Source organism: Apus apus, chromosome 4 (assembly GCF_020740795.1).
Source record: "Apus apus isolate bApuApu2 chromosome 4, bApuApu2.pri.cur, whole genome shotgun sequence".
Taxonomy (NCBI): domain Eukaryota; kingdom Metazoa; phylum Chordata; class Aves; order Apodiformes; family Apodidae; genus Apus; species Apus apus.
In genome coordinates, this window is record NC_067285.1 from 62,641,741 (window position 1) to 62,653,850 (window position 12,110).

The 12,110-nt window shown below is 36.8% G+C and overlaps 1 protein-coding gene across 9 annotated transcripts in view; it reads left to right on the top strand.

The window, feature by feature from the left end:
- TBCK (TBC1 domain containing kinase) overlaps positions 1-12,110 on the top strand; it is a 102,942-nt gene that overhangs the window by 24,853 nt on the left and 65,979 nt on the right. For all 9 annotated transcript variants that reach the window (XM_051616651.1, XM_051616654.1, XM_051616659.1 and 6 more), the window contains 5 exons: positions 6,237-6,351; positions 7,833-7,906; positions 8,874-9,015; positions 10,309-10,369; positions 11,653-11,714. In XM_051616651.1, the coding sequence (XP_051472611.1) occupies positions 6,237-6,351; positions 7,833-7,906; positions 8,874-9,015; positions 10,309-10,369; positions 11,653-11,714 (454 nt within the window). The remainder of the gene's footprint in view (positions 1-6,236; positions 6,352-7,832; positions 7,907-8,873; positions 9,016-10,308; positions 10,370-11,652; positions 11,715-12,110) is intronic.

Sequence of the window (12,110 nt, forward strand, 5' to 3'; positions counted from 1 at the left end):
GCTGGTTGATTTAGGCATAAGGAGGTCACATGGCTTTCTTGAGGTCAATATAGTGATTGTCTCAGCTGGGATTATACCCAATCTTTATAATTTGCTGTAACCACTTGGCCCTACCAGTCCTAGCCAGTCTATCCACATTGTTGGTGGTAATGAAGCTAACTGAAAATATCCTTTTATTTGTTTATAGTTTTGCTTGTCTTGAAATAGCGTCACCTTTAAGAGTTCAGAAACATTACATCTGTTCACAGCCTGGTTCTATTCCACTTTGAACAGACACAGTTTTTTTGTGATTAATCGCCCTTCTGAATTCCAAATGCATATTAGTTTAACAAATTCTGAGGTAGTGATTGATGACATTGCTGGTTCACGTTGCTCTGGTGTGCTTCCTCATAGCAGACCCTGTCTGAAACTCCTCTTCAGAAGAGGAGCTTGTAGTTTTGCTCCTGTGTATCAGTACCATAAGCTTCTTAAGACTACTGGTTGCTATGATTCTCTTCCTCTAGAGTTTACTTGTTTACAGCAATGATACAAAGCACACTGACTTGATGAAGGACTTCCTTAAGCATACATTTCTACATACATACCCAGGAGTTCCAAGTCTGAGGAAACATGGTATCATCAGCATAATCTTACCCTGTTTGGTCTTGCTTTGCCATACTGAAGGAAGTCAAAATAGTTCCAGTTCCAGTTTTTGTTATCAGTTTTCTCTTGCTTTGGGTTGCCATTGCATTGAAGAAACATGACTTAACACTAATCCACATACACATCTCCAGTAGGTATAAAAATTGTAGAGCTTTTTACAGTTAAATATATGATGAGGCTTGTTTTCCGGTACCAGTCCTATGTTGTTTCAAATTGCAATTTCCTGACCCCCCAATTTCAGTTTCCAACTGTATGATCTACAGTGCTCTTGTTCTTAAGTATTCAAAATGTCATGCATCAAGTAGTTTTATTTTCCCTTCAGCAACCTGTGGTATACACAGGGACTACTGATGCTGTTAATGCATTTTTCCAAAATCACTTTTCCTGCACTGGCATCAGGCATTTTTTTGCTTGAAGCTGAAACTTAAAATTGGCTTTCATAATAAAATAGATTGAGGAGATCTTATCAACAGAATACTCAGTTGCCATGAATTTCCACAGTGACTTGTGTTGAGGCTTGCATGGGTTACTTTCTGTTCTGACATTAACAGGCACGATGCTCAGGAAGCAAACATTTTTTTTTTGCCCCACCCAGAAGCAAGCTTGAGAGGTTGGAAGCCAGGAAAGTATCAAGGAACATTTCACATAACACGTGCTCACAAATATTAAGTTAATAAATAATGATTCAAACTGAATAATAAATAAAATTGTTGGGGGATTTTTTTTTTGCAAGAATTCAGAATCCCACCTTTCTGTCAAACTTTCTAATTTCTAAATGTGTTTCCAACCTTTTTTCTTTGCCCTTGTGCTTATGTTGACCTTAATGTTTGTTCCCAGGTACTGCTTTGTCACTGCTGGGCAAGCACTCCCACTCTTAGCTCTCCATTTCACTCATTATTTTAGGGGCTTATTGTCTTTACTTGATTCCTGATGAATCTCTCTTTCCACCTCTCTCTGGTAATATCTGAACCTTTTGAAGAAAGATAAGACACTCAGTATGCCTGTTTCTTCTAGTACAACTTTTCCCTTTCACTTTGGCCCAGATGCTGTTCTCAGTGAGACTGAAAATTGTAGTGGGTGCTCTAAGAAGGATCTTACCCACCGCCCCCCCCCCCCCCCCCCATCTGAATCCAAAATGTGACAAAAGTGTCTGAAGCAAGCAGATTATTTCATCAGTGGGCTTGCAGCACCACGAGAGATTGAAACTCTGTGAAAACATCTGTTTCCTGACAGGTTAGGTTCATTATTGAAGTAAACTTCCAGGAATTGGCTTTGTGTCCTCAGCAGTAAGAATTCAACGGGCTGGAAATCAGGCTGACTGCTAAGTGGAAATGTTAATGTTTTTTGTGAATGCACAATGTAGCCACCTGTGTACTATTACAGTGTGGAAATTAGTAATTTGTCTGGTATAGCTTTTGGTCTGACAAATTCTGGAGGTAATAAAACAATCCTCGTTTTTTGTTGTTTTTTAAGTCATGTTCCCTTCTCTCTCCACCCACAAACGCCATGCGCATGCCTCTTTTAACCATGCTGGTTTTGTAATGTTGGCTGAACTTATTCATATCAGCTTGTAAAGATTTTTTTTTTTTCCCCCCCCCTACTTACAAGATAAATTTCTAAGAGAGGAATTCAGTTATCCTTTGTGCTTCCTTTGCTGTGGTTCTATACATTCAGGTTACAGAACTAAAACTGGTATTGTTTTGAATCCTCACATTCTTTTAATTCTTAATTTCTAGAATGAAGGAACACAAAATGGTCCATTTTCATGGCAACTTTTATTAATCTCCAAACCAGGAAAAAAGCAGGCAAATACTAAATTTATTAACTATATTAAATATAGTTAAAAATGTATAAATGAAATTTACAAATCAAAGCAGTTTGATTTTTATACCAAGGTGCAATCCTTTAGTTTAAAAGAAACCTCTTTTCAAAAGGCTAGCTGAGTAAGCTACAGCTGAGTAGATCTGTTGGTAACCAGTCTGAGGATTAAAATGAAACCTGCTCCTTGAAAATGTGCTGGTAGTTATAGAGAGATCATGACTGCTTTTTTCTGTCTGCAAAATTCTCCTTTTACAGAGAAACTCCTGTTGCTTCTCTCTCCCCTTGGCAGAGATGAAAAGAACATTAAAACAAGTCTTGTTAGAAGAGCTAGGAAATTGAAGACAACTAGTACCCTTTCAGATCTGCCAGCTGTTGAAATGCATCTCATGCTTTCCTGCTTTTAGATACTGCCTCCTACCTTTATTTGCCATGAGCAGTGGAATGATTAGTTGTTTAAAGTCGCAACCATGATCATCAGCAGCTGAGGTAACAGGATATTTAATGCCGCACAGCTGTCATTAGAGCTCTCATTAAATCAGTGGTGTGGCATAGTTGGTGTCAAACCTGCCTTTTAGCCACCTTTTTTCCTGTGTCGTTTCTAGTGCTTTTGCTGTTATGTTTTTTTTTCCCCTGCTTCGTGTTAAAGGAGGGTGCTGAAACCTCTGCTGTTTGAGAGCCTCGGGGCTAAAGCACTCCTCTAGATGTATTGTAGTTGAACACTAGTCTATTGAAAAACAGGCTTCTAGATAATCAGGGAGAAAGTTTCTGAATCTACTCAGACCTCACCACCAACACTGGGTATTGTAAATGTCCTCCTCACTTAGGACTATGTTTCTTTTTCTATTTATGTGGTGTTGGTTTTTTGGGTTTTTTAAAGGTCAACTTAAACTGAAGCCTGGAAGCAACTTCAAGAGTTCACCTTTTGCACTTGCAGAACCCTGTTCCAATGCTTGAAGTGTTGACAGTGACTGTAGAAACTGGGAGAAAGCTGAGACCCACTCATGCAAGGGGATCGCCTTGGTAGTCCTCTCCAGTGAAGCAAGGGACTGCTGTTGAACTTGGTATTGGAGGGTTTAGAGCAGAGAGATCCTGTGTGAGCCACTGGAACAGGTTGCCCAGAGAAGGCATGGATGCCCCTTCCCTGGAAGTGTTCAAGGTCAGGTTGGATGAGGCTTTGAGCAACCTGATCTAGTGGGAGGTGTCCCTGCCTATGCATGGGGGTTGGAACTTTAAGGCCTTTTCCAACCCAAACCATTCTATTGTTCTATGATTGTGCTTAATAAAGGCAATTAGTTCTGTTGTCGGGCCCTTTGCAGTTACATTCAGATTTCAGGGGTAATAACCACAGTGTGTTTTACCTAATAAATTGAATAAGAATTAGATAATGTGCAAGAACACTATATGGAGCTTTTTATATAGAGTCCCTCTCTCCTGAGGAGCTGGTGAATGTGCTTCAGCTTGAGGGTGAGGTACTTGGCTGAACACTTCTGCCCAGCAGTGTAGCCTCAAGAGCTTAAGAACACTTGAGAGTTATGTGCAATGAAAAACACGTATCATCTATGTGTTGCTGGGCATTTTAACGCCATGGAGGATTCATCTTAGAGAGCAAAGAAACCAAAAGTAGTATTTTCAGGCACTTGCCTGGCTTCTATTTCTGTGAATTTCAAGAGAAGATGAAGAATAAATAAGTGGCTGAGGCCCTCTAGTGCCACTAGAGCACACTGCACGCCTCAGATATAACGGCCGCAAAATTGCATGTTATATTTACTTTTTTTTTTTTTTTAATTCAAAGAACACTTTTTAGGCTAAAATACCTCACAATGTACTGCTCACATGCAATTGTTTCCTTACATGAGTTTTACGTGATTGGTTTTTCATGTCTTGTTTTGCAAAGCTGTGCGAAAAATGAGAGAATTGTTTGCAACTATTGTTGTTAACATTTGCATTGCAAGCAAAAAACTATACAGGGAAGCTGAAGGCTTGTAAGGTAAATTTTTTTTTACCAGAGATATCTCTCTCCAAAAATGACTGGAAGGAAACACAACACAGCTAGTAGAATCTGATGCTATTGTGTATAATAAAACTTGGGAGGGGGAGAAATGGGGAAGAAAAAGTGCCAGTGAGGGAGGAGCAAGATAGTTGTGGGTTTTGTTTTCTTTTGGTGGTTATTAGCCATGTGGTTGTGTTTGAAATGCTAAGACCTTGAGAATCACTGCTAAGTACAGCAATGTTAATCTAATCTAACATATATCCACTTAATGCTTAAAAATTAAAGTTAAAAGTGTATATTCACAACTAGTGTAAAGTAGTATGGAACTCTCCTTCTAGGAAAAACATTAGAATCTAGAGAAAAGCTCCATGTAAGGTAACTTAATGTTGACCTTGGACTATTATTAAAACAGCTTTTTTAAGTATTTCTATGTTGCCCTCTCAGAATTTGTTGGAATATGGCTTTTGTGAAAATCTAGCTATTTACTCTTGTGGCAGAGTTTTGGCATTCCATCAGGTATGAATAGCAGCTAATAAAGTTTTAATAGGGAAATTAATTTTAGTGTTTAGTCAGCTAGTTGGCTTATTGTTCTCACCAGTCTGTAATGCTTCCCCTCATTTTACTGTTGCACAAATTTTTAATAAGCAGGAGAAGATGAAGCTTTTTCAGAATGCTGTGTATGTTATTAGTGAATGTATGAAGTAATAAAAAAACAGGACTGTGAAGTGAGGCCTTCATAAGTAGATGTGCTGTGTTTTCTGGACATTTTGTAAACCAGTGTCTTCAGAAAGTTGCCAAACAAACCTGAAATGTGTTCTGAGGGGAAGTGGTTGGGAAATGAGCAGGGTAAAATGCTAAAAGGCATCTCTCTGATTGACTTTAGATCTGTGCCTTTTTTTCTTATTTTGGGTGCACTTTGGAAGCCTGATACCAGTGGTCATGTACAAATTCCTGTTCACTTGTTCACATAAACTCCTCTTTAGGGCTATCAGTTCTTACCAGCTTTTGTCAAAATCCATAGTTATGTCAAAATGTTTTGGACAGTAAACTTCATAAATTCTTTCCAAAGATGGTAAGATTGATGATTTCAAGTTTGTAAAACAATGTGCTGAAAATGAAGTTTTCTGCCCTTTCTTCTGTTTCTTGTTTTCGAAGGTTGACTCACCATCCCCGGATGTGTTAAAAAAGTTGTATAAATGTGGTGCATGGGGATATGGTTTAGTGGTGAACATGGCAGAGGAGGGCTAAAGGCTGAACTTGATGATCTTAAAGGTCTTTTCCAACCTAAATGAGTCTACGATTCTATGATGCTGAGATGACTGGAGACTGCAGATGTGATCTAGCTGTGCCACTACACTGTTTTCTAGATAAGCCCCAGTTAACATTTGAGTTTCAAAAACTTTTATTCACTTGTACTTTTCTATAAACATCAATGGCAAAATTAGGAAGAACAAATAGAAATAAAGGAGAGTTGGGATTCTTTCCCCTGATTAGTTGAGGTATATCTCATAGTTTCTATCACAGAGAAGGTTTTATAATTTGTCACAATTTTCTGCTCTTTTAATGACTAGTTCACTGTGAAGTAACCTAGTTTTGGGAAACTGAGGAGTTATTTATGGCACTGAACATATCCTAACATATTCTGAGTTGATGCCTTAAACTGTTCTGGAATTGTGGATGTCTTGCTTGTGCCTGAAATAGCTGTGTAACATTCTACTTTTTTACAAATTAAAAAGGGAAATATTCAGTATAACATGTTCTCTTATACTGTTTTTTTTTTCAGTTCTTCAAGGATCTTATGCATAGCATATGAGGTTTTGCAAGGTTTGCAGTATATGAACAAACATGGAATGGTCCACCGAGCACTGTCCCCTTGCAATATTCTTTTGGATCGGAAGGTACAGCTACAGGAAAAAATCTGTTCTGGTTTGGTTTTTGTGTTTTTTTCCACTTGCTGCCAATAAGCATGCTATGCTGTATATGGAGACTGGGCAGACACAATCCTGATGGATAAAAACATTGCATATGTGGAAAGGTGTTGGGTGTTTTTTTTTCTTTTTTTAAACTACAGTTTTCCCCCATTTTCTAAAATTAAAATTATTTCAGATTTTATTTTTCTGTTTTCCATTTTCTTCTATCCTAAACCATTTTTTTCCCACCTTTTTCTTATTAATTTTTTAAATCTGCATGTCGTCATTGTAATTAGTTACAAGACCTTCCTAGCTGTCTGAATAGGAAAATATTTCTTCTGGCTACTTAGCTGTTAATAAAATTTCCTGTGTTTCATGGTGATCTGATACTTGACTTTTAAGATACCAACATATTTCTTTGCTCATGTTAAATTATTAAAAATCCTGTGTGTCTCAATTGTGTTGTCACAGACTGTTGAGTTGGCAGTGTGGAATGCAGGTTCTACTTATAAAAGCTGAGAGAAATTAATAGCTGCTGTTGTACTTCATCTGAAGTGAGTAGTCACTTCATCTGAACTGAGAGCCAAAGACCTTAGCCTGTCTGCATAACCCCTCTCTCCTTCACCTTCTTACTCAGATAGAATAGCTAGATTCTCCTCTTGGAAGGCAGAAAGAAAGAGGAAGAAGGAACACAGGAGCACAATTTTTTTATATACTTGTAAGCAAATGAAAATCATAGTGGTGCTGTAACAAGCAAAAGTACTTTAGAATTTTTAAGATCTTCTTAATTGATAAAAGAACAAAAGGAAGCCACAAAACTGTGAACTTCTGAACTTTTTCCCTGTGCTTTGAACAGCTTGCTAGTGCAGCCATCACTGTTTCACCATCTGCAGGCTGGCTGAGTGTAATTCAAAATCCAGCAGAAACAATGCCTCGGTTAACTTCTATGCCTATTTTTTGTTGTTTTGGTGTTAACTTTATCCCTCCATAGAGTAAAAGCAAGCACCTGGGAAACTTGTTTGTTTGAAATATGTGTTGATACTGTGAAGGAGAGCATGATAGTAAGGAGCTAATGGGAAGGACTGGAGGGGCAAGGCTGGGTAGATGGAAAAGTTGAGAAAATAATAGTGATGCTGAGGAAGCACTAGGGTTCCAACAGGGTTTCGATCAGTTTTCAGAAAGGAAAAATGTTCAATACAATATTCAAGCCTCTTAAATTTACTAAAATTTACTGTAACTTACAAAGTTCTGGTTTTCTTATGTGTTCCAAACAAGGTGATTATGTAATGCTCTTGGAGAGGAAAAGCATTAGAAATAAGCACCTTATTAGCTTCTTACAGTGGTGTAATTGATGAGACAGAAATGTAAGAGGTATCTGTCTTCTGACAGCTAATTCCAAATTAATGTATTCATTTTTTTAATTTGAACACAGATTCTGCTCTTGATCATTTACATTTTTTCCTTTTCAGGGACATGTGAAGTTGGCTAAATTTGGACTCTACCATATGACTGCTCAAGGTGTTGATGTTGATTTCCCTATAGGGTGAGGACATAGCTACACAATAGAAATATACCAGGGATGTATTTTTTCAGGAAATACACTTACGTTTTGAGGAATCATCTTCAAAAATGTGTTGTATACATAAGTTATAGGTTGGTACTGCATACAGCCCTTACACAGATCCTTCTGATAATGTCACATAAGAGTTTATCATCTGACTTAATGAAAGGTATAGAATTAATGCCATGCAAGCATATTACTGTAACTATATGGTGTCAGTCCTTATTGCCTAGATTTGTCTTCAAATAGGAGTAGTTCCCTGTGACTCGGATTCTGGAGGTACAGTCTAATTTCAGATTTAGGAAAAAGCACAATCAGTGCTTTGCTGTTGCACACAACTGTAGACCTCTTGTCTCTCTCTATAATTCTGTGATTTATTTTCAAGTGGTCTTATGGTCTAGCGAAAGTGACATGCATTGTTATAGTCTTTCCTTGCCACTCTTGGGGGGTTTTTTGGGTTTTCATGTTGTTTACAGTTGAAATACTGAACTGATTCTTAAAGACGTGCCCAGAAAAAGTAATGTTTCCTTTCAAAAGGTGATTCCAGATTTTTTTCTGAAGTATTATAATGAATTGTTGATGGCAAAAGCCATGCTATTTTAAAATTATCTCACAGCAAGTAGAATATATCCACAATGCCTTCTGTTACTTTTTTTTTTACAAATTCAGAAGTTATTTTATGGGAATGGAGGTAAATACTGCCACCAGTGCCAAATATGGGTCACGGTCTCAATATGTGTTTTATTTGAGATATGTAGATAGACTATTTTGAAAGCTGCTGTTACTTCCCCTCACAAAATGTGCTGCAATGTGTAGATTTTAATAGAATAAAATAAAACAATCTGCATTGTTATGAAGTCTAGTTTCTCAGAATGTACAATTATTTTTATTTCTGTAACTGGAGGGTTTTTTGAACAGACAGGCTATTAATGTTGCTTCATTTTGTTAGGTACCCTTCATATCTGGCACCTGAAGTAATTGCACAGGGAATAGTCAAAGCAAGTGACCATACTCAGTGTGAGAAGCCTCTGCCTTCTGGCCCTAAATCAGATGTGTGGTCTCTTGGCATAATCATATTTGAGCTTTGCATGGTACGTAAGAGGATAATTCTCCTGACTGTGACTCTTGGGGAATAGTTACATTAACTTGATTGCTCTTGGGTATGAGGTTAATGACACTTTGCCCATCACTGAAGTCTGGATGCTAGAATATGTACATCCCTACCTGAATAGTATTGGTGGTGGTTGAAGTGTTAGGATGCATTTTACCTTGGTATGAGTATATGTGTTAGCCCTGAAGGGCAGCTGCCTGTTGAACTGCGATGATGTGATTGCATGATCCAATTCTCAGTCAGGAGTAGCTTCTGAACCAAGAAGTTTCTCTAGATAATTTGTTGCTTTAATTGTGCTTTTAAGCATGCCCTCATTCTCCTTGAGAAACTAATAAAGTTTCATGGAAAGGAAGAAAAGGGAAAAGCTGTCTTACCACCAGAATTTCAAGAGCTTCTGTAGAGAATTAAGGATTTGGAAGGTGCTTATTTGACTCTAGAAGTTGATATAAATTACGGCAGCATCATCTTTACTGTTTGTATATGTTAAATTGGACATTTTTCATTCAAACACAGCAATGTTCTGTGGTATGATCTAGCAAGGACCTCAATATCAGTATTTAGTTTCATTGTATAAGATCATAGAATGATTTGAGTAAAAAGGGACCTTAACGATCATCTAGTTCCAGTCCCTCTGCATGGGACTAGACCACATTGCTTGAGATAACTAAATTGTCAGACAATTGCATTGTCAGGAACCTGTTTTACATAGTGACTAGATTGGGACATTGGAAATAGTCTTTTGCATACTCTGTTCTTCTGTAAATTTGCATAGTGTTCATAGATCATAATTCTTTTGAATACGTAAGTTATTCTCAAAATTGCAATAATGTTTTTGAAACACCTTTGAAGGGATTTTCAGATGCCTTTTCAAAAGCACTGTGCAATAATACAAGCTATGATGATTACCATGTTTAGTTATCAACTAGCTTGTTCCTGCTTACATTGGAAAAAACACAGCTTTTGAAAGACTGTTATTGAAATAAAAACCTGCAGGTTTGCTAAGGCAGCTTTGGCGTTTGTTTTGCATATTTTTTTGGTTTAATATTTGTTCCAGTTAAGACACATGATAAATGACTTTTTTTTTTTCTTCATGATTGTACGGAACTGTCTTTGCTATAGTTGGGGTAAATAACGTTTTATGTTCTAACAGATAGTTTTCCTAAATCCAAAATTCATGTATAGAAGCTTATTTCAGTGTCACTGTATGTATGTGTATGGTATCTAAATAGTTTCATGTGGTAGCATTCAGCTGTTGATTTTGTTACTCACTTAGGGGAGAAAACTATTCCAGAGTCTCGAGATAGCAGAAAGATTGAAATTTATAATTATGTTAGGTAAGTAGCACAAAATCAATTTTTTACATTTTCAAGCAGTTCTATAATTAGAGCTTTACAGACTAGTCAGCTTGTGATGGTCAGACCTAAGGCACTTCACCTTTGTCAGCTTTCATCTCCAGAATTAAACAGGCATTTGAAGCATGATTGCTTGTGTAGGGATGGTATGGAGGTGGGTTGCCAGAAAAAAATAACTTTGCAGAAGAGCTATCACCATGTTAGAATAAGGGCAAACTGTAAAAAAAAAAAAAAACATGCTCGGGAAAGGTTGTCATTTTGATGGTTATTTGTTGGTTTGTGTTGCTGGAGGTTTCTGAAATGAGTTAGGAACTGTATGACACTAAAGAAAACTATCTCTGCTAGCAGTGTTTGTGTCCCAAATCCCAACCAGGGAGAAGCAGGGCTCAAATATAAAGACAGAAAATAAAAAGAGGGCTCAGAAGCATATTTCCTGAATCTAGGCTTTTGCTTCTGGGTTCACTTACAAATTATAAAACATTGCTGTAGGTGTAAAATTTTTGCTTAATGTCTGAAAATGGGACTATTCTGTGGCTTTTAAAACTTGATTTATTGTGGGGTTTATACATAACGCATAGGGAGGGGAAGGGCATGAATTGGCAATTCAAAGCTTTTCAGTAAGTTATTATCCATAACAAACAGCAGTACTGTTAGTTACTGACAATAGAAACATCTCTTTTTTCATTCTGCATTTAGTTCTTGGGTGCTGAAATTCTGACTGTTTAGATAAGTGATTTGTTTACAAAGCTTCCAGAAGCATTTCAGTCCCCTTGAAGTTGAATGCAAGTTTATTAATAAACCTTTATCCCCTGAAAATATTTGTCTTGACTTGGGAATTATTTTGACAGTAATGTGTTGAAAATAAGTTTTAAAATACTGCTGCAACTAGCAACAAAATGAAAATTACTTTGAGCTTCTATATACGGATATTTAAAAGGTTTTTAAGGGATTTTTTTTGTTTTTAATAAGTGGAAAAACTGTTTATCTTGTTAGGCAGAGATTGACACTGAATTTATAAAGCCTACAAAAATACTTTCGCTGTTAAATGTGATGGCTAATTAGTACTGACTTCCTTAGTCCTCAATTTTTTTGTCCACATAGGTGATGATAATATTCTAATTTTGAGAATTCAGGTGCTGTGGAATTGTCAATAAAAAGCCAAAGTTAAGTGCTTTTTATTGGGATGGGGTTTTATCTGATACCCTGTTTCATTGGTATCACTTTTTTATAGTCTTTAACTTTATTTTTCTATTTGTTTTTCAAAGGCTGTGTAGATGATATTGTAACTGTATTGGCTGAAGAACATGGTTGCCTTGATATTATTAAGGTTTGTGGATCTAGTTTACTCTTCCATGCTGTCTTATCAAAAACATTTTATTATTTTTGCATATTATTTCCCATATATATATATATTTAACTTGGTCACTTCATGTATTACAGTATGAGGAAAAAATTTGAAGTCTACACTACATATCTAAGATCCTTTCAAATAGCCAATACTAGTTGTATTCTTTCCTAAAATTACTGCCAGTCTTAGTAAATGTTAGTGCTCTCGATAGTTTAGTAAGTTAAAAATTTCCTTTAAAGTTTTAGGGGTTAAGTATTTTTATTCTAGAAATGTAGTGTTCTATCTGATCCACTGTACGCAATCTGATAATGTAGGTTTATACAGTTCAGCTCCTTCTGACCCCCAAAATTAATCACTGACTTCTAGTGCCTGTGT